Genomic DNA, 22147 nt, shown 5'->3' on the forward strand with positions numbered 1-22147 from the left:
TCCGGCACTGCTTTCACCGTACACTTAAGCCCCAACTTTGAAAATGCAGGGGCAGCTGAATGAGTCATCCTGTTCCCATGGGGATTGTCCATCACACCTGAACTTGGGTTCCAGCATAAGGGCCTTCCTTGGTTCAGCTGTGCCCAGTCAACCCCAAGTGTTATCCCAAATGCCCTTCCCTCAAGTCTCAGTGCTGACCCATAAGCCCATGCCCAGGCCCATGATTGTACTGATCTTTGAAGAAAAGAGAAGTTCCCGTTTTCCACACTAACTAAAAGATGATACAGGTACCAACCCTCTGCCTTCCTAATTACAGAGTAATGACACTGCCAAATGTACTTATTGGCCAGTGGGGTCTGCATGGTCTTCTCCCTAGAAGGGAAAGGAGGCCAACAGGAGAGTAATTCCTGGTCACTTCCAGATGAGGCAGAAAAGGATCTCAACACTTACTACAACAAACCCAAGCACAGCACAACAGAAGGAAACCCCTCGCCTCTAGTATAAAAAGAATATCCATAACAGTTTTTATTCATGTGTTTTTAAACAAAAACACCAATGGTCCTAAACTCTGCTCAGCCAACTGGTGAAGATGAAGACATAATTTGGCAAGCAGAATTACTCCGAAGTTGTGCAGCAGTCTTCTGCTGAGTACCTCATTGCTCTCCCTTAATTCTTAGGTTTAAGTAGGGAATGAAAGAGCTTGGGTAGCAATAAGAACAAAATTTTCAATTGTTTGAAACCCAGCCCCGATTTTCTGAAATTAAATGAAGAACAAGGAGTGATGAGGATCTACTCAACACACAGGGAAGCAAAGAGATCAAGGCTCCTTCTTGGGATCTGTTCTTGAAGGAAATAGATGCTCCTGTAGACTTTCGGGGGCATATAGAACAATACCCTAAAACCACCCAACACTCAGGGCTGATGAATGGAGACACATGGTGAAGACAGACAGCTACCATGTGCAGTTATCATACTTCCTCAGTGGACTGGCTTGGCGTCCTGTGTTTAACCCTGCTGCCATCCATGCATAACACTGACCCCAGAGTGTCTCTGTGTCAGAACTTCTCAAAGGTGAGGGGACAATCAGCTAAAGGCCCTTCCACAGGCTTCTATTCCAGGATATTACTGACAAGAATCCATATAAGATGGAGAAGGTAGGTGCCTGGATCCCAGCAGGGAGAGAAAGGCCAGAAAGGAGGTGGCTTGTGGAAATATCAAAAGCACCACATCCGAGATTCCCAAAGAGGTAGCTTTCTGATCTTGAGTCTCCCCCTGGCCACTTAGGATGGGGCCCAGCTCCTTCTACCACTACCTCAAGGACTCATGGGAGGACAAGACATGACTGCCCGGGGCCCCGGTGGCAGCTCAGAATCTCAGGGACATGGGTCAGATCTTGTATCGGAAAGCCAGAGGGCCAGAGCTGAAGATGCCGGCACTCTGCTCTCCAATACGATGCGAGGCAGCTTATGTGCAAGGCCTCGATAGAAGGCTCTTTTCCTAGAGACACAGCTTCTGGGATGCTACCTCTCACTATTCCCATATTAGCTGCAGAATCCCAGGGACACTGCTTCCCAGCCCAAGCCCCTTAGGTTCTTCGGAAAAAGGAATTTAAGTCAAAATCATGATTTGTTTTCAGGTTGCAAGTGACAGGCCAGCTGAGCATCACACTGTCCCTCCCTGCCCCCACCCCACCAGCTGCTGGTGTCTGGTAGACGGGGTTGGTGAGTGGAAGCCCAGCAACTCTTGGCCCTGGGGCCTACTGCCTGCAGTTGTTGTCAGACAGCTGGCTGGGGGTCCGCACTTCACCCAGGGAGGTTGTGCCCTCGAAGCGCTGTGAGGCAATGGCTGCCTGGTGGGACATGCTCTTCCGCACGATGTCGCCCTTCCGCCACAACACCACCTCCTGTAGAATTGGGAGGAAGCAAAGTGACACCATGAAAGAATGGTGTGGAGATGGATTTCCCAGAGGCTCCAGCTTTCTCCTGGGGATTCTTAGGCAAAATCCGCCTCTGCTTACTTCTCATCAAAGGTAACAGCCATCCGTACCTTCCTGTCCCCAGAGCTTCTTTGGATGGTGTGGCCAGAAAGGCAGAGTGGTTGCTGGGGTTGGGCCCAAGAAAGCAGACTGTAGGTATCAACTGGGAACCCTCATTCTTGCTGTGGGACTCTAGGTAACCCAGGGTTTCCACCTCTTGGTAAACCAATAAGTGGCATGGAGACAAGTACTATTCTCCTTAACACGTCAGATACAAAGCCTGATCTTTGCAGATGATGCTGTTACTGTTCTGTTGCTAGGGCTTCCAGGGGTCTGGAGGAGGTACCCAGGCCTCACCTGCTGTTTGAAGTAGCGCCGTTCCTCCTCGTCTATCAGCACCAGGTTGAGGTAATAGCGCACAGAGAACTTCTTGTTGATGTCCCGCATGGTGGGAGTGAGCTCGTAGCCTGCCAGGAAGAGCCGGATCGGGATGGACTCTCCTGTAAGGGCCAAGCAGGAATCAAAGCAAGGGACAAAGTGAGCACTCTACCTTACACCAAGTCACTCTGACCAGAGCAGGGAGGTGTCACCTGAGCACGACATGGAACACTTAAGCAAATGCTTTTGCCTTATGGGGAGCTGCATCCTAATGACCAATGACTTGCTGAAGCAAAAATGTGATTCTGCAATTCCATTCCAGGTCTGGTTGTGTCTTCTAAATGTCCTTTTCTCACCATCCCCTCACAGGGACCTGCAAGTCACAGTGGAGATGAACTGCACAGGGATATCACTGTCAAGCATCTTTTTGATCACATGTAATATATCTAGTTATTGGCTTTTCAAGAGCCAATTGTCAGACCCCAGCTAACTTAGAAAGTTACCCAGCAATTTTGATGCTACTTTCCTCCATCCTAATTAGTGTATGCTCTCCAAAATACATCTCCACTCTAAGATGGATTGGCAGGATGGTATAATGTTCTGAGAAATGGAAAATCCTCATTCTAGTCCCAGTTCTCCATTAACCAGTTGTGTGAATTCTGAGTAAGTCTGTCGCTTTCTCTGGACCTTAATTTTCTCATGTGAAAAATTACGGAAACAGACTATGTAATATTTTATACCACCCCTCACCGCCCCCAGCTCTAACACTGTGCCTTTCCTACTGTAAGTGCAACAAAATTAGGGCAATAATTCTACTGAGAAAGGCCAAACCTACAATGGAGTCTAAAGCTAAATATAAATGATCTTTTTAATTATCTGCTGTTTTTGTATTGTTTCTCAGTGTCCCATTTCATTTGCACAGGGAAAATGACAATTGGTTCAATGTGCATAGCTGTTGAAAAAATGGAACATAGAATCAGGAGAGCTAAGTCCTATCCCCTCAAGGACCTGGAATGGTGACACTCAAGGATATGCTGTCATTGTCTCCAGTGTTCTGGGTTGCTAAATTTATGATACTCCTCCTTCTACATGTAACAGAAGGCGGGAATACACTGAATAAAATCTTGGCATCACCAAGCACTTCTAAACGAAAAAATACATTCTTTATCGTCAGGTTCGGCAGAGCCAATGAAGAATGTAAATGATGGTTACTTCCAAATAATCATATAGATTCCCCAAATAACATAGCTTTCAACTCCACCCATCTCAGATGTAACGTTAGCTCTGTTGGGAATGGGGAGAGGACTTTTCCTGTCCAGTTCTTAGTGCTGTCTGTAGCCTCTAGTAGTGCTGGCTGCGGTATATATACTTGGTGAATGAATTCAGAGAATGCAAAGTTTTATCAGAGCTAGAACTAGGTAACAAAATGACTCTTCTGTATCAATCTTTTGCCTCCTAGCAGCAAAGAATGTCAGAATGTCGACAGGAAAAAGTAAGAAAATATTCAAACTATATCTGCTAAACTGGTATTTTGCAAACTTTTTTTGTTTGTTTGTTTTAACAGGCATAACTCAAGATTCAATCTCTAGTACCACAAGCTCACTATATAAACAAGATGAAAATAGAGCTCTTATGGTCTTCTGGGTGAAGATAGGGGAGAAGTTGAGTTCCACAGACTCAAGCCCTCTTTTTCCTCCTTACTGAGACCCCAGCGTACAGTTAGAGATTAAGAAATTATAGGTTAATAGAAATCTCACTTTAACAGAGAAAAGGTGAGGTGGCTACGGATTGTGGGGGCCATGAGGCTCACCTCTCACTGGTGCTCCGTCCATGATCTCATACTTGGCTATTGTGTCGTTTTCATGGTACACATTGGGGCCTGTGCCCGTTGTTTCCCGCTTGATAATGTCTATCTCCATGTGCTTGATTTTGATTCTCACCAGCAAGAAGTATATCTTCCCTACAATGACGTCTTTCAAGTGGTATCTGGGGAAGAGAAAATAAAGATAGTCTCTGGAGAGGGTACTGGGCACTGCATGTTGGCTAAAGATGGAGTTGGTGCACACTTGCCCATATTGCCATCCATATTTCCATTATAGACTGATTTCTCACCATGTTCTTTACTTGAATCAAAGTAATTTCTGTCCCTTCCATTCTTCCATATACAACTCAAAGGATGTTTTCCCTGCATGTTTCATCACCCATTCATGTTTGCTCATCTGATTTATCTGCTCAAGCCCTGTAACTTCATTTATATGTTTTGTGTTTGTTTTTTTTTAGATATCCTCATATATGAGAGGCCAGTCCCACAAATGCAAAAACCAGGTCTTGCTTTTCCTCTCTGAGCTCCACAAAATGTCTTTCAGGAACTGGGCCTTGATGTCCCGTAGCAGTTTTGCGTGTAGTGGACCTGACAGGCCAGGCAGGAGCAGCAGAGCAAGATGCACGCATCACACTCCACCCACACCTTCTCTCAGGGCTTCTGCTGTGTGAGCTGTTAGGAATACGGTCACATCGCATAGTGCTTTTCTCTGGGTCAGGCAGTAGTGCTGGTGGTCTGCATGTCTATAGCCCAGTAGAAGGCATGGCAGGCAGAGAGCAAAATCTGAAGCTCAGAATCATAGCACATGAGTGTTGGCAAGGACTTTGGAATTAACCTCCTAACACAACAGGTGAAGAAAAGGAAGTTTGAAGTAATTTAACCAGGATTTGAGTAGGGGATAGACACAGGATATGAAGCCAAGTTTCTAATTTCCAGGCTTGTGTTCTCCACATTATTTCATGCCACTTTTCCACTAATAATCTAATTGCAAAGACTATGGAGGCTCTAAGTAGATAACCTAAGAACACTTACGAAAGCAGAATGTAGGCCACTTACAGCATTTCAGAAGAAATGCTTAGAGATCAGAGATTCTAGGGGGTTTTCAACTTTAATCAATTGAACATTTCTTTATTCTACATGGAATCACAGACAGAAACACCGATATGTAGGCACATAAAAGAGCTGCTCTTGTGGAGAGCCTAAGGCCCTGGCTGCAAGCTCTCTCACTTCGCTTGTACTGTGTGTGTGTTTAATATCCACTAACCTGATCCAAGCCCCTCATTTTTCGGAAACCCAAAGTGCAAAAATGTTAATACCTGCTAACTTTAGCTCTACTCCTTAGTGGTAGAATAGGACATGATTCCAAGTGCTGGGCTCTTTGTTATATTATATAGAGCAGTGCCAGAGCCTGGCAGTATCCAGCCCTTGACATCACGTAACTGACTCTCAAAAGTGCCTTTCATATACTAAATTTGGTTGTGAACACATTGCTGACTGATAGCTATTCTGAACTCCTACAAAGTGGCAATACCTGCCAGCCAACTACTTTGTCAGGTGCCTGGGGTGTTGGTGGGCAGGAGGCCCACAGAGCCCCGAAACTGTGAGAAGAAAGGGGAAGAAGCTCGTTCCTTTACACGTCCCTGTGGGCCCAGATAAACCTTCCTCCCAACTCATCGCACCCCATTCCATAGGTGAACACCAGGCCATGCAAGGGCCTGTTCTGGATCATAGTGGTCATTTTACCGACGCCTCAACTTGGTTCCAGGCCAGGGAGCAGGTGGAAAAAACAAAACAAAACACCTTTTTCTCACCCATTACAGGAAGCACCTATGTTCTTGGTGTAAAAGAACCTTATTCCTAACCCCTTTGCAGGAGGCCATGTGGTTCAGCCCCCTTACTCTGAGCTTCTGGATAAGTGGGTCTGAGGTAAGGGCCTTTCCACAGGGAGAATCCTAGTTATAGATTCTAACTTTTTTTTTTAGCTCTCTGTGAATAGAATACACTTTTACTTTCACGCATTTTATTTTCAAACATTTTCAAGATTGTATTATATTGATAAGAAAGATGCTATGGTGCATTTTTGAACTGTACATGTTGTGATTTATAAGCACTTAAATATTTTCATGTTCTAACAGTAAACACAGTTTAAAACATATATGGGTTCCCAACTTGCCAATTAAAATAAAGTTATTTAAAGATCTTTATGAAAAGGCACCAGGTATTTTTTTGCTTCGGCCGGTGTTCGGTTTCTTCACTTTGCCTTCTAAAGACATACTGTATATAGGAGACAGATAATAATGGAACAACATTCTGAGATTATTCTCAGCAGTAAAAGGAAACAGCTGTACCTGGAATCCAAAACAGTCTGAAAATTAGTTTAGCTTGACTTTCAAAGACATCATAGGGTTTAACTTAAATTTACCTTCTTCGTTTAACATAGCTTAGTTTATGTCAATGCAGTTTTATTTCCTGGCTAATCTACCTTCAGCCAGTCTGGCACCTTATATTGTTGGTGCCATTTCTGTGATCTCTCCCACAGCATGTCACCAAGAAAGAGCAGAAGCAAGGGGCTCCCATGACTTTGCATTCTGATCGGGACCTATTTTAACCTGCCTAAACAGTTCTTTGACAACTTGGGGCCCCAGGCGCTTACTTGGACTTGTTGTACTCAAACTCAATGTGCAGACAGTCCTCGATCCCAACCTCCATCTTGATGGAAGAGTTCAGCTCTGGGTATGTGCTGAGTGTGTGAACTACAATGTCCATCTCTTTGACAACATCATTGAGGCGGCGGCTGATGGTGGCTCGGAGGAAGTACCTGAAGGAGATGGATGTGTTGTGAAGGAATACTCCTGGTTTCCAGATGCTGTGTAGGTTTAAGCACCAAATCGACCCACTTGAAAGAACCCCTTACGACGGTTAACCTTTGGGGCTTTGCATTTCTTTGAGATTTTACTTCTGTGGACCAGAAAAAAATGCACCTATGCACTAATACACATTTTGCAGTTACAATTCCAGGAAGTTCAAAGCCTCTTCCCCCAAATCCCATTTTGAATCCATGCTCTGGGTTAAGAATGTTGCTCTAAGTAAAAGTGATTTCTCAGCTCTGTATTCTGGTAGCATATTATTCCTGTGACTTTCACAGTCCTCACCATTACCTGCCATGTATTTGTGAGCAGGTTTTATATTTCAACTAATTCCTGGTTCTTTGGGTACAGGGATTTATCTTATACTCATATCTGCATGCCCATTCATTTAACAATATTAAATCACTAAGCACTTTAAGTTCCTCCTAGTTAGAAGAATAGGAAATGGAGAAATTAAGTTAGCTATTTATTCAGCAAATGTTCACTGCTAGGCATAGAATGAATAAGAGACATAGTCTCATAGTCCACTGGGGGAGATGGACAAAAAAACAGAAACGTTAGAATACACAGAAAGTGCTAATTCAGATATAGGAATTGAGTACTGGGAAGAGAGAAAAAAAGAGTATTTGGGAGAACAAATCTTATAAGGAAAGCAACAGAAGTGGGAGAGGACCTGCTGTGCACAAACAAAGAAAATCTCTGGCTGAACTGGGATCTTCAGAGAGGGGGTTGCTGTGGTAAAGGGCAATTTAGAAGGAAGACAAAGACACAGCTCCTGGTAGCCACAGCTTTGGTATGCCAAGCCTGACGTCTATGGCCAGCCACTTTAGTGTGGCTTTCCCCAGCATGCCTGTCCCCTTGACTTAACTCTGCTAATACTCAAGGAAGTAAGAAATACCCTTTAATTATATTTTCTTTTAAATAAAACTTAGATAAGCCCCACTGTCAAGCATTCCTGGAGAAAACTGCTAACCAGATCAACTACACATTGGGCTACTCTCTTCAGTGTGGCACTGCTTCTTGGCAGTCTTTTTATTCATCTCAGTAACATCCATCACACTCCTCAAGACATTTGCTCCTCTTTCTAATTGCTCAGGCTCCAGGGTTTTCCCTCCCCCTCTCTGTGGAAGACACTGCTTTTACTATACTAAGAAGATGAAGGCCTTCCAAGTTACAATTTATAATTCTCTCTCTTCTTTGTGCTGTGTTTTTGTTTAGAGCTTAAACACGTGTGTCTGTATCTTTGTGCATCCTTTACTCCTTCCAACAGCACCTCTAACTCTCAGGACATTTTCTCCTCCCTCTGGCAGACTGACTCAACCTGGATACATAGCAGAATCACCTGGGGAGAGGGGCTTTAAAAATCCTGATGCAGGAGGCATAACTGATATTTAATTGCCCTGGAAAGGGATAGAGGCATCAATATTTTTTTAAGTGTCCCAAATGATTTTAATATGAGAATCTTGGTAGAAAAGTCTACTGTCTGGCATCTTGAACCTCCAACTTTTCCAATTTTCTTAATGTATCCAATCTCTTTCCAGCTAAAGGCTTCTTGCTTTGAGTTTATAAAAAATCCCAAACTCATCAATCCCCAGAACATTCTCCAGGCCTTACACTCTTGCTTGACCGTCCTTCAGAGATGGCTGTCACAGAGAGGTCCTGTTCTAACTACTGTAGCTTCTTCCCTAGTTGCCACAAACAGAAACTGCCCTCCTAAAAAATATAACACCCAGCCTCCTAGCTGCCTAATCCAGTGGCCTTTTTTTCAGTGTCAGTTCTACATTAGAGTTTAAAAACACTTCATCTTCCTTGAAATGCTTTCCCATGGTTCCACAGGAGGGCATTACACAGCTTCACCTCCTACTATCCCCTAATAGCCCCCAACAGGCCCTGAGCTCTTCTCTCCCTTAGCTTTCCTCCTTGAAAAACATATCAGTTATTATCATTGAGCAGATGATTGCCAACAGTGCATTTTTCTGTCCTGAGTACCAGGATGGAATTTCCAATTGTATAGTGATCTTTCATACCTCTCTATTCTGCCGGTGCTCCAAACTTTAAAACTAGATGAATCATCTTATCTTCATATCACCTCTTCCTCCTGATAGCCCTCTGTCTGCATCTCTACTCACTAGTAAATTCTGCTGATGTTTATTAAATTCCTGTTTTTCTGCATGTTTTCTGCAAAACTCTTAGGACTTCATACTATCCTTTAAACTGTTTTTTCTCCACACTCTACTCATCCATCACATACCACATATTGACTTGAAATTCGTCTTCCAATAGAACCATTCCCCTGCCTAAAAAAAAGAAAAAAGAACCCCAAACATCATTGTCATGTTTTCTCTCTGCTTATGTAATAAGATACAAGCCCTTAATCTGGAATTTACATCTTCTATAAACTGCCCTTAAATAATTTTCTTTTCTTTACCTCCTCTTTCTCAACATGAATCCTAAAGTCTTCATCAATTTCAACTGCAACACCTACCTTTCTTTTATTTTCCTTTTTTACTGTGGTAAAATATATAAGGGGTTCAGAGTATCCCACCCCAAAATATGACATTCTGGCATAAGGATTATATAGAGCTGGAAGGAACTGAGAGGAAGCAGATACCAGAAAAATGATTGGCCCTCCCCTTCTCTTCCAGGAAAGGAGGACATTTTTAATCATCAGAGACAACTCTAGATTCACATCAGCCCAGAGACTACACCAGAGAAATCTATATAACAAACCTTGCTAAAATGACCCTTATTTTTCATTTGTCTACCCCCATTGGTTAACCATCCCATAATTTGTTGTCCTAGAATCTCCAAGTCCCTTTCCTTTTTTATTATCATTTCTAAAATTATTGTTTTTCTATTAAAATGTTTACATAAGCCCAAGTTCTAACCACCTCTTTGAGTTACTTATCCTTGAGTTCCGCGTGTACACACAATGCATATGTGAATAAACTTGTTTGTTTTGCTCTTGCTAATCTGTCTTTTGTCACTAATTTGCAAGCTAAGCCAATGAACCTAAGATGGGTAAAAGAAAAAGGTTTTTTCTTCCTCTACAATATATTTAACATAAAATTTATCATTTTAACCAAGATTAAGTGTACAATATTAAGTGTAAGTACTTTCATAGTTGTACAACCATCACCATCATCCATCTTCAGAACTTTTTCAATTTCCTCAACTGAAACGCAGTCTCCATTAAACACTAACTCCCTGGCCTCTGGCAACCATCATTCTACTTTGTCGCTTATAAATGAAATCATACAGTATTTGTCTTCTAATGACTGGCTTATTTCACTTAGCATACTGTTTTTAAGATTAATCCATATAGTAGCATATCACAGGATTTCCCTCCCTTTCAAGGCTGAAAAACATTCCATTGTATGTATATACCACATTGTGTTTATCTATTCATCTGTCAATGATGGCATTTACCTTTTAGCTATTGTGAATATGAGTATACATATATCTGTTTGAGTCCTTGCTTTCACTTTTGGATATGTATCCAGAAGTGAAATTGCTGGATCATATGACAATTCTATTTTTAACATTTTAAGAATTACTATACTGTTTTCAACATCTTTCTGTCTGACATAAAAACATTTAAGAAAAATCCACTGCAAAAAAAAAAAAAGTAAAATAATAATAAATCCCACAGCCAAGCTTAGGTGCTGCTTTCTTAGTGCAATTATGAAATGCTGTCTTTAGCGGGAGTAATGTCAATGTTTAGACCTCTCTGCAAAGACTGAAAAAGAAGAGCCTACAAACATTCTTCTAAAGGAAGAGGGAAGACAAGGGAGAAAGGGAGGAAAAGTCTTGCTGTATCAGAGAGACAAATGCCATATGATTTCACCTGTACGTAGAATCTAAAAAACAAAAGAAATGAACAAACAAAACAGAAATTAACTCATAGATAAAGAGAACAGACTGATGGTTGCCATATGGGAGGGGTGTTGAGGAGACGGGTGAAAAAGGAAAAGGATTAAGAAGTACAAATTGCCAGTTATAAAAAGTCATGGGAGATATAAAGTACAGTATAGGGAATATAGTCAATAATATTGTAATAATTACTTATGGTGTTAGATGGGTACTAGAGTTATTAGGATGGTCACTTCCTAAGTTATACAAATGTCTAATCACTATGTTGTACACCTGAAACTAATATAATATTGTATGTTAATGGCTATTGAAAAATAAAAATAAAAAATAAAATAAAAGGAAAAAACGTCATGCTATATTCTGTACCATCCTAGACCTAGGCCTTCAGGTGATGAGAATGAACTGATCTTATGAGGTAGTATCGAGACCTGGAACAAGACGTCCAGAGTGACAGAGGATAATATCTGCTTTATCCCAGTGACATCATATAATCTTGGATTACATCCAAGATGCTATGACTGCTCTGTATTTCTTTCTTTTTTCTTTTTTTTTTCTTTTTTTTTTTCTTTTTTTACCCCAGAGGCCCCAGAATCAGTCCCTATGCCCAGTTTCTGAGACTGGAACAATGAAAACAATCCCATGTACTTAAATCGTGTTTATTATTCTTTTAAGAACTTGTCAGTCACTTTATGTTATGTTTTATTCTCTCATCACTGAAAAGGTGGAGAGGATATATCTAGAATTAGGATCCAAATCTATTACCCATTTTTCTAGTGAGAAAGCTGAGTGACAGAACTCAGGATCACAGTACTGGTGTGTGGCAGAGCTGGACTGAGGTTCAATAAGTCCTGACGCCCAGCCAGTGGTGTGCCGGAGGCGGCTTGTACCAGTGTATGAATGCCGACTGTTAAATTTTCAGGAATTTTATCAACTGGTTGTTAAACACAGCAATTATTAAAAATTAAATTATATAAACTTATAATTAAATGAATTACATTAAAAGCAAAGGTAAAACATACTAAAAACTCATTGCCTTCTAATTATTTTGCTACATTTTACAATTCTCTGCTCTTGGGGAAATTTACATTTAATGTCTCCATATGAGGGTAATGGCTACTGTACTTCTCTTCCCAACTCTGCACTGGGGGATGTCAGGTTGGTAGCTTGGAACTGGCCATGGAGGGAATATTTACATTAGAGAAATTGACAAATGCTTTTTTCCATCCAGAGAACCTGCTGGTAAACATTTACCAGCATACCTCTGCTCTCAGCAGTCCTCCTCCTCAGTATCCTTATGAAGATCCTCAGAAATGTAGACAGTTTCAGGATCCACGTGGGGAAGCTTGGGGGGCAGTTTTTGGGTACAACTTACCGGAGCTTCACATTCTGCCCTGTGTAGGACTCATACGGCTTCTCCACATGGGTGAATTCAAAGTCGAAGGCCTGCGACTGTGTAATTTCTCCAGGCCGGGCCAAGTCCTTCACCAGGGATACAAATTCATGGTGGTTCCCGCGGTCGTAGTAGAGTTCTGGAGAGAGAGCATCAGCCTCCTCTACCAGACCCCGAGCTACTCAGGGCCTAGCAAGGGGCTCCAGGATGTAGGAACCCCTCTTCTGTAAAACTTTCCCCACAAATAGACCTTTGTTTTTGACTCCCACTCTTTTCCTGAGCTGCTCCTTCAGTGCATTCCCCATATGCTGGTCTCCCTCCACCTCTCTCCTTTCTAAATACCCTTCTGTTTTATATAGAGAAATCTTGTGGCACAGTAAGAACCTACCATTGGCCTGCTCCAGGACATCAGGGCGGCACGTTAAAAAGAGATGATACATCAGGGTGACCGTTATCAAACACACTACATTTCCTTAAAACCATTAAAAAATATATTTCTAGCTTTTAAAGTGTATTCATAGGTATTTAATCATATCGCCCTTATAATAATCTTGTGAGATAATAATCTTGCGACAGGTCCTATCACCCATTTAAGAGATGAGAAAACTGAGGCATACATGGTTAAATGACCGGCTTAGAGGCACAGGGTTGGCTGCAGAGCTGAGATTAGAGCAGGTCTCCCACTCCTGTTTCTATGACCTAGTAAAACAAGGGTAAAACATAACCACATCATAAGGTTTTGTGGGAATTAAAGGAGGCAGGGAAGGTACAGGACTTAGAATATAGTACCAAATAGATAGCAAATACTCAAAAAGCATTAGCTGCTAGCTGCTACTATCCCTCAAAAAGGAATCCACGTGGCCAATCTGACACGGACGTTTTAATGTTATTCTCTCCATCTAAAGCAGAGGTTCCCAAAGTTCAGTGAACATCAGAATCACTTGGAGGGCCTGTGAAAACACAGATTGCTGGCTCTACCCCTGGTGTTTAATTCAGGGGGTATAATAGCGGGCCGAGATTTTTCATTTCTAAAAAGCATTGCTTAAATTCATCCTCCCTTGGAAATTGTTTTGATATTTCTTTATTATAAGTTCATGTCACCCACTTATCCTATATTATTTTATGCCTGTCTGTATTTTGCTATTTTAGTACTAACTTTTGCTGTATGCATGGTCTTTAGAGATAAGGCCTATATGCCCAGATTCCGTGGTATCCTCCCCTCCACCTATACCCCCAGCTATGAATTTAATACTGACTGCGACTATATATGGCCACATTACAGCCACGGTACCACCCTCTTGGCATTTCTGGGCTCCAATCCTATGCTAGGTTGCAACCTGAAGTAGGATAGGCCAACTGGGAAAATGGCACAGGCAGAGTGCACTTGCTGCTTCTGCTGTTGGCTGCTTGGGGATAAAGAGATGGGTCCACAGGAGGAGTATCTGGGACAACCGCTCGCTAGGCCGGTCCCGGATCTTCAGAGCACAGCAGACGATCTCTCTTAGGGCTATCCAGGTGTCAGGGATGGCAAGAAAGAGGTGCATTCGCTTTGGGTCCACCCCAGACAGAAAAAGATCTGAGACCCAATCTGGATCAAAGTCATCTTGAGTCACAGAAACAAGTTCTCTAGCTTCCCCAGAGCCAATACAGTGTCCAGCCCTGCCCTGGGCGAGAATCATGCCCAGAAGAAAAAAATGGTTTCAAATGGTGCTTTTGGTCTGAGTGCAAAATCAACCTCTTGTTGCCCTAGGAGCTGGCCCTGGCACACCTCTTCCATAGGGAATGGTTTTCCCCCACACAGGGAGGGATTCTAAAGCTGAGTAGGCTCTGTCCTAAAATTTACCCAACTCTTGAAGGTGGTAGCAGTGTGGTTAATCCAAACGGGTGCTGCTACATCTATGTGAATTGACATTGTATTCTGTAATTATAGTTGTTGCTGATTTCTTAGTATACTTTGATTCATCCGCTATTACAAACAATGGAATCAGCAATGGGCAGCATTCTGGGTAGTAATAATCCACAAAGTAACTAAATGGGAGATGACAGTTGCAAACTATGGGAGAAAAGGATAGGGAAAGGTGGGAGACCCCTTGATCATTTTAAAATCCAATAACTGTGCCCCTCAATAAAAGGACATGCAGTGACTGGGTAGGAACACAGCAACTGGCCGGGCCATCACAAGGGCTCCTCCTTGCTGGTCCACTGCTAAGAGCCCTTGTTGATGGTCCTGGCTTCTATGCTGACCCTGATCCCTCCTCAACTGGGGAACCTGGTACCTCAGTTCCCAAGCACTAAATTCTGGCCATAGTCTCAGGGGACAAAAGTAGGCAGAACAAAGCCCTAGTGTCCATGATCTTTAAATGGGAAATCCCAGAGTCAAGAGAAAGATGGGAAAAGGATAGAAAAATACACAAATGTGATTATACAGCCCAAAGGCAACATTAGAAGAAAAACAGAGAAGGATCCCCAGGCTGCCAGCATCAGAGGATCCTAGTAACGGTTTGCCTGACCCAGCAGGGGAACTTGGCTGTGGCCAGGACCTCTGGCAGGGGAGGTCATTCCTTGCATAGTGTTACGTTTTCCTTCACACTCTTCATCCCGGATGCACATCAACAGAAGCTCCTACACCACATGTTATGGAAGGGTGGCCAATGTGTAGTCTGAGTAGGGCTGGAGTTGACTTTTTCATTTATAATTTATAAGCCATTTGCAATGCTTTTGCAAACACTGTGGGGCAAAGGGGTAGACATGGCAGTCCTACTTTGCTGTTTGCCTGAAAGTGTGGTCTCCTCTCACATAAATTAAGTCAGAAAATCCAAGGCTGTTTGGATATTAAAGAGATGGTAAACTGACTCTATTCCATCCCAGTGATGCAGCCAAAACCCTCAGGGACCACTCATTTCAAGCTAAAAGAATTGACCAAGATTTTTGTTATGGTAACTTCCCTGTCTTTAGCCTTCTCAGTTCTACAGAAGGAAATGAGTTTTGTAGTCAGGATGTTTTTATGGTGAAACTTGCCACTAACGGCTAAGGAGTGAATTTGCCACTTTGGAAGGAAACTGAGCCAGCTGTGCAGCATAAGGTCATCCTGTGAAAGACACCCTGAGACTTGCTGCTGGGCCAGGACCACGTTTGATCCAGGCTCTACGGTGGTCTTAGAAGAAACTAATAGCAAGAGCGAAAAGACCTTTAAAAGCCTCCTCTGCACCCTGATGTTCGCAGCCAGTGTTTGCTAACTGGCAACCCAGTTAAGATTCATGCCAGCCACATCCACTCAGATCTCCTGGACCTTGGTAAACCTGCAGGAGCCGTCACGCCCCTGGGCTGCACATAGCAGCTCAGTGCCAAGCCCCACAATAATCTATTAATAGGCTAGAATTGATCCATTTAATTTCAATATGCCTTTTACTTAGAATTTCATGGGTGAATGAATTGAAATATAGAAAGCCTCTGAAGTTTTTAGAAGTACAGGCTTGATTGGTGCTAATGGTTTCAGATACATACAGTGGCATTATTATTATTATTATTATTATTATTATTATTATTATTTTAGGTGAGACAACCCTTGGTTGACTTCACAGATTTCAAGGACCTTGTCATCTTATAATCCCTTATTATTTTTTTGTGTGTGTGCCTACAGCACTTGGTCTTCCTAGGTGGTCTCCTATCCAAGTACTAACCAGGCCCGACCCTGCTTAGCTTCTGAGATCAGATGAGATTGGGCTTGTTCAGGGTGGCAAGGCCATAGATGGCATTACTTTTAAAAACCTTAAAAAAATTTATTTGGTTTTGTAGTATGAAGGTGTTTACGTCTGCCCTCCTCTGCAAGTTCAACTTTCTAATTACTTTTGCTTTATTTAACCCCATTCATTAGTCACCAAGGTGGCCTGGATGTGCCTTACATACTCTACCAGTGTTCTCCAGGTGATCCCAGCTGGAAAATGGTTTCTCCTCCTTCTATCAATGACAGAACTTCCCCCAATGCTTCTTATATATCTCACTGCACTCTTCTAAAAATGTGGGTTATTAGCTGCTAGAGACACAGGAGATGCCCTCACCACACCTTTGTTGGCATTGATAGAACACAGACCAAGCCATCAGAAAAAGCATGCAAAGTGCAGGAAGAATCCCAATACAGCTCAAAAACTTCCTGAGGATAAAAGAAATACACCTACGACACAAGTGAATAAATAAGAACTTATTATACTCTCAGGGAAGCAAAATTCAAACTGCAAAATCTGAGCAGTCAGTGCAGAAATGAATGGACCACAGTTCTGATAACTCTTATTTTCTTATTATACGGGGGAAATGTCAGCCTTAATGTGGTATAAGAAGGTGTGATGAAAGATGCAAAAAAAGTGAACGGACATCCGGCTTTAACATTTCCTTACCCTAGTTCCCTCAATGAAGATGCTGTGCAAGTTGGTGCAGGCCAGTTAGTGAGTCATCTTAGTTCTCAGGTGCACCTAACTCATCAGTGCCTCCGACCTAAGCACGAGCAGGAAGCCCAGCCTCTTAACAGTAACGAGCAAAGCAAAGCTACACTCTCCCTTTCTTTCATTAAAATAACTCTGGTTTATCTAGGAGGACATTACAAAAAATCTAGAAAATAACTTTTGTAAATTCTTAGCTCTGACCAATTTATCCAGTTAGCAAATATTTACTGAACATCTACTATATGTCAATGAAACTAGAGGGCCACCAGACTAATGATGGACTGAACGTATTCCCTGGCTTTCAGAGTGTCGGAATTGAGTGAGGGAAAGACAAATTAAAAAAAAAAAAAAATCGCAAGCTTGTCATATCTTGCTTGAAAACAGGTATGAATGGGGCTTCTAGCAGAGCAGTGGAAGAAGTGCTTAAGTCAGCCTGGGGAGGTCAGGGAAGGCTTTCTGGGCTGTCGTGTTTGCTGGGCCGTCATGTTTGTTTAAGCATGAGTAAGAGCTTGGGTGGAAGGCCAGACTTTGCAGAAAGATCTTCACATACAAAGGGAAGATGTGAAGATTCTAGAAGGAATATGATATTTTGAGGAAACTACAAGTGGTGAGGGTGAAGGGTGAGGTAAAGATCAGAATGGAGAGAAAGGCAGGGGCCAGCTCAGGAAAGAGCTGGATATCTTTTCCCCTTTAACCAGTAGGGAATCAACGAGAAGAATTTTAAGGAGGAGTCTGACAATGTTAAAACTGCCTTTAAGACAGTTCGCTCTTACAGAAGATGAACTCAGAGAAGAGGAAAACAAAGAGAGGAAGACCAGTTAAAACATGGGTCCCCAACCCGCAGGCCGCAGACCAGTACTGGTCTGTGATCTATTAGGAACCAGGCTGCACAGTCAGAGGTGAGCAGTAGGGGAGCGAGCAAAGCTTCATCTGTATTTGCAGCAGTTCCCTAGCACTAGCATCACTGCCTCAGCTGCACCTCAGATTCTCATAGGAGTACCAGTCTCTGGTGCCAAAAGGTTGAGGACCACTGAGTTAGAAGACGGTCACAATAAGAAATAATAAAGGCAAGAGCAGTAAGAACAGAGAGAAAGCACAGATTTAAGGCATTATAGTTGTTGGAGAGGACCAAAACTTAGAAGCCAATTGAATGGATGAGAAGAGGAATGAAGAGTCTAAGATGATTTCCAAATTTCTGAGGCTAATGGACCCAAGTGACATAAGCTAAAATGGGTGGGAACTCTGGAACAACAACAACAAAAAACAAAAACAAAAAAAGGAGAAGCAACTGGACCAGTGCAGAAAGAGAAAGAGGTTTCTGTTTTAGATGCATCTTTGAGAAACCTGTGGGGTGGGGCATTCAGGTCTGAATAAAGAAAGAATTTGGGAGTCATGAGAATATAAGTCACTGAAATCATGGGTGCAGAGGAGATTGCCTGAATAAGTTATAGAGTGAGAAAGGACCAGGGACAAAAGTTACCCCTCTTACTGCCTATCTTCAAAACCAAGATTGAGATAGAAGCTTTTCTGAGCATGGCCTGGTCACTTACAAGGAATGGGGTCCAAAGAGGTCCAACTGGCTGTCTCTGCAAAGTCCCTGTGCAGAATCCCTTCCACACAGTTTTACTTGGGCTATTGTACCTTCCAGGAGAAGACACTGAGGAGGAAATGTGGGGAGGCAGACGGGCAGACCAAAGGGGAAGCTAACCTGGTGTGAACATTCCCCATGGACGGTCTGCACAGGAATCAGGGGTGTTGGCAAAGAGAAGTGTTTTAAAAGGCTAGACTCTGGAAACGTCCCGAAAGATCCAATTAACAGAAAGAGAAAATGACGATCATCCTAACTCCCTTTGACTGAGTACCTACTACATGTATCAAGCTCTCCACTTCATGTATCTCTAGTCCTCATAAGACCCTAGCAAATTCTGTATTATTACTGAGCCTTATCTAATTTACATCACCCAGTCTGCTTGACCCTCAAGCATGTGTCATATTGTCCTTCTAATGAATACACACATGGAACAAAAACACTTTGATCAGGAAAAAAAATAAATTACTCATAAGAATAAGAAGGTTAATTACATAAATCCCTTCATTTTCAAGCTAAGAACAACCCCCAGGAAGAACGAAAGGAAAAGAAGGAGAGACAGAGAGAGGAAGGAAAAGAGAACCAAACTCAAGGGATTATGGTTGATAAAATTTTTGAGTTAAAAAGGAAATCAATAAGGATGGTGAACAGAGCACAATGATATCAATTTTGTTACTCCTCCAGAGTAAGTGCCATTCTGTCTGTCAACCATACAGCAAGATCTTTAAAACGTCACCAAAGTTCCACCCAGTTGATACACAGTCAGAGTGCGATGAAGGAGAAAACCACAAGACCACAACTTCAGCAAAATTACTCACAAGCCATACGCTATTGCCTTGAGGTGATATCACAGACTGTCTTAAGCACATGACATAGATATACCATACTCTCTGCACGAAGCATGATCTTTTGACATCGCAACATCCTCATATCAGTCCATAGTGCTCAGTGGCCCAGGAAGAGTTATCAATGGAAGCAATAAAAGAATCTGAGAAAACTTAGCAGAAATGCTGTTCTGGGATTCAAGGGTTAGACAAGAAACCAGGCAGGGCAGGGACAGAAAGCAGTTTCCTCAATTCCCTTTCAGTTATAGAAGAAGGCATAAATACCATTCCCCCTGAACAGCTCTTCAGTATTGCTGGGGCAGCAGACCTACTGGTTATCTTTCACTTATTGACAAAGTATTGCCACCTGAAATGATGGTATAGATATAAGCTAAACCTGCTTGTCTACACTCCTATTAGAGTCAAAGAACCCATGCAACAATGTTAAAAGTACTACTTGAAAGTACTAATTCTAAGTAGGCAAGGACTTCTTGACTACTCATGTTTCGCTTAGCATAAAATGCTTTGGATTCCTCCTATCTACTCAGTGGCTCTTTACTAGGGAGAATTTTACCCTCAGGGGACATAAGGCAGTATCTTTAAACATTTTTGAGGTTACAACTGGAAGGTGCTTCTGGTATTAGGTGGGTAGAGATTAGAGACACTGCTAAACATGCTACATCAACAAAGAATTATCAGGCCCAAAATGTCAACAGCATGCTGTTGAGAAATCCCATCTAAGCTAGAAGCAGAAGTGCAGAGGGTATGAAAATCACTCTTAAGACCCCTTTCTGGTACATAAAAGGTCATATTCTGGATTTGAAATAACAATAAAAAATTCCTGTAGATCAGCCAGTCTTCAACCTGATTTCATTCTCTTAAATGCTGCAGGCAAATACTTCAGGCTGAACACTGACTGCAGACACTGGGCCCAGGTTTCCTGTCCCTGTAAAAGGGAGAGAACAAATTCTTTGCTGAACTCTGAGGACGCGAGAGAGCATTTAACAATCTTTCCCAGTAAGTCCCTAACAACAGAGTTACACATGCAGCTTGTGGTATAGGGTATGAATTTCCGCCAGAGGTTTTTCAGCCCACAAGGGTATTTACTGAGAATCTACTCCTGACCTAATGACAAAAACAATTTATTTCAGAAAAACCTGAGAGTTTTAATGAACACAAGATTCCAAATTGTCTTAGAATTGGAGACAACTGCATCTTAACTGGCAGCTTCTCAAACCTTTTTTATTGTTATTGCCTTTTACTGTCTAGTTCTAGTTATTAATAATTATACTTAAAGACTGATGGAGCACTGAGAAATTTTGGTCATTAAATTTTAGTCTTAGGAGCACCATTTCTTTGTCTTTAAAGAGAAAATGAATCAATTGAAAACTAACATTCTAATAAAGAAGCCTTAGAAATACAGGCTATAGACAGAAAGACTGAGTCTGAAGACTGCAGGTCTTCTTTCTCAAAACAAATATAAAGATAGGAAGCTCAGAGATAAGGTGAAATATGAGACACTGGTGACCCATCACTTCCAGATCACACCTAAAGAAACAAGGGGTGGGTAAGAGTACAGCTTAACAGGGCCAGAGGAAGGCAGAAGCAATACTGGAAGAACGTCTACCGGTAACAAACCCACCTGCAAGCTAAGGCAGGAGCATGTCACTCCAAAATCCTGTAGGCAGGAAGCCAAGCTGAGCGGCATATTTAAGTAACACCTGGAGCATTCTGGGGCAGGGTACCCACCACGACCTGGCTCAGTAGGGACGCCCCCGGGGTCCTCAGCACCCACACCCCTCGTGCGGTGCTGTCTTTTTTGGCAGAGAAGACGGTAACGCAGGGTTAGCCACAGGCGGTCGGGCCTCAGACAGCTGGGGACTAGGGGCTCCCACAGGCCTCGGCAGAGCTGCCTGGAACCCCCGACCAACCCCGAGTGGGCACCTGGCTGGCAGACGCAGCCAGGGAGGAAGGCCCTAAGCACCGACTTACCTATCTGCCCGATGAACTCGATCTTTATGCCCTGGTGCTCCAGCCGCTTGTTGGGGTGCTTTAGTGAGAGGCTCACCTTCCCGGACACCGTCTCTCCATCGTAGAAGAGGAAATACTTTTCCTTCTTCCCGTCCTCGGTTTTGTGCTCGGCACGCTTCCTACTCTCCGCATCACTCAGCACGATCTCTACCTCCACGCTCTGCCCGAAGCCAAAGAAGCTCATCTCGCCGCCGGCTGGGCGGGCCGGGCTCTCCTGGGCTGGGGCTGCCCTAAGGGAAGATCAGCGGGCTGGAAGCGCGGCCAGGCGTGGGTCGAGACAAGAATCGTTTCTTCACTGGGAGGGCAGGGCAGGGCAGAGCCAGCTGGGCGCCCAGAGCACCGATGCACCGCGGCCCGCCAGTCCCAAGCGGGCGTTAGCAGCCGGCGGCGGTGAGAGCAAAGGCTGCGAAGCAATTCTAAGGGGGCGGTACAGAGCCCAGGCGTGCTGGCCGCTGCAGCCCACCGGGTGCGTTGCGGGGCTGAGCGGCGGAGCGAGCCTGCCCAGCCTCCCGGGGTGCGACGCCCAGAGCTGCTCCAGCTGCTCCGCGCGAGGGGCTGGGGCTGGGGAGAGGCGGCTGTCTAGTGACATAGCCGCGACGCGCTGGAGACGCCCCGCGCATGCGCACGCCTCGGCCTCTGTAGCTTTTTGCCATCGGTCTGCAGGGAGTTGTGCTCATTGCGCTTGTGCAGTGGAAGAAGGGCAGCTAGTCTTTCCCTTAGTTGACATGGTAGCTACGGCCTCTTTCCAGAATTTGGGCCCACTCGTTCCGTAAAATTAACAGATCTGCAGATGTCCCTTCTGAATGCGTTTCCCCCTTGATTTTCCTTCATTGTTTTAGTTCGATAAACAATAGTCTATCATCCACATTCGGATCTGTACGACATTCGACTGCTGTTTGATGGCATAGAGGTAGCCCTTTGACACGCATGCGAAATGTCACTGGACAAGGGGGCAAAGGTAAC

The 22147-nt window shown here is 43.3% G+C and overlaps 1 protein-coding gene and 1 pseudogene across 1 annotated transcript; both read right to left on the minus strand.

The window, feature by feature from the left end:
• Positions 1 to 496: 496 nt before the first annotated feature.
• On the minus strand, positions 497 to 21444 carry VPS26B (VPS26, retromer complex component B). Its single transcript, XM_016156534.2, has 6 exons — positions 21146 to 21444; positions 12288 to 12444; positions 6829 to 6993; positions 4164 to 4339; positions 2333 to 2475; positions 497 to 1903 (listed from the first exon to the last, which is right to left on the minus strand). The coding sequence occupies exons 1-6, from the start codon at positions 21366 to 21368 to the stop codon at positions 1757 to 1759; spliced, it is 1011 nt and encodes a 336-aa protein (XP_016012020.1). The 5' UTR covers positions 21369 to 21444; the 3' UTR covers positions 497 to 1756.
• Positions 15937 to 16055, minus strand: LOC118603640 (annotated as a pseudogene).
• Positions 21445 to 22147: the final 703 nt, after the last annotated feature.

This window comes from Rousettus aegyptiacus, unplaced genomic scaffold (genome assembly GCF_014176215.1).
Source record: "Rousettus aegyptiacus isolate mRouAeg1 unplaced genomic scaffold, mRouAeg1.p scaffold_m13_p_5, whole genome shotgun sequence".
NCBI lineage: Eukaryota > Metazoa > Chordata > Mammalia > Chiroptera > Pteropodidae > Rousettus > Rousettus aegyptiacus.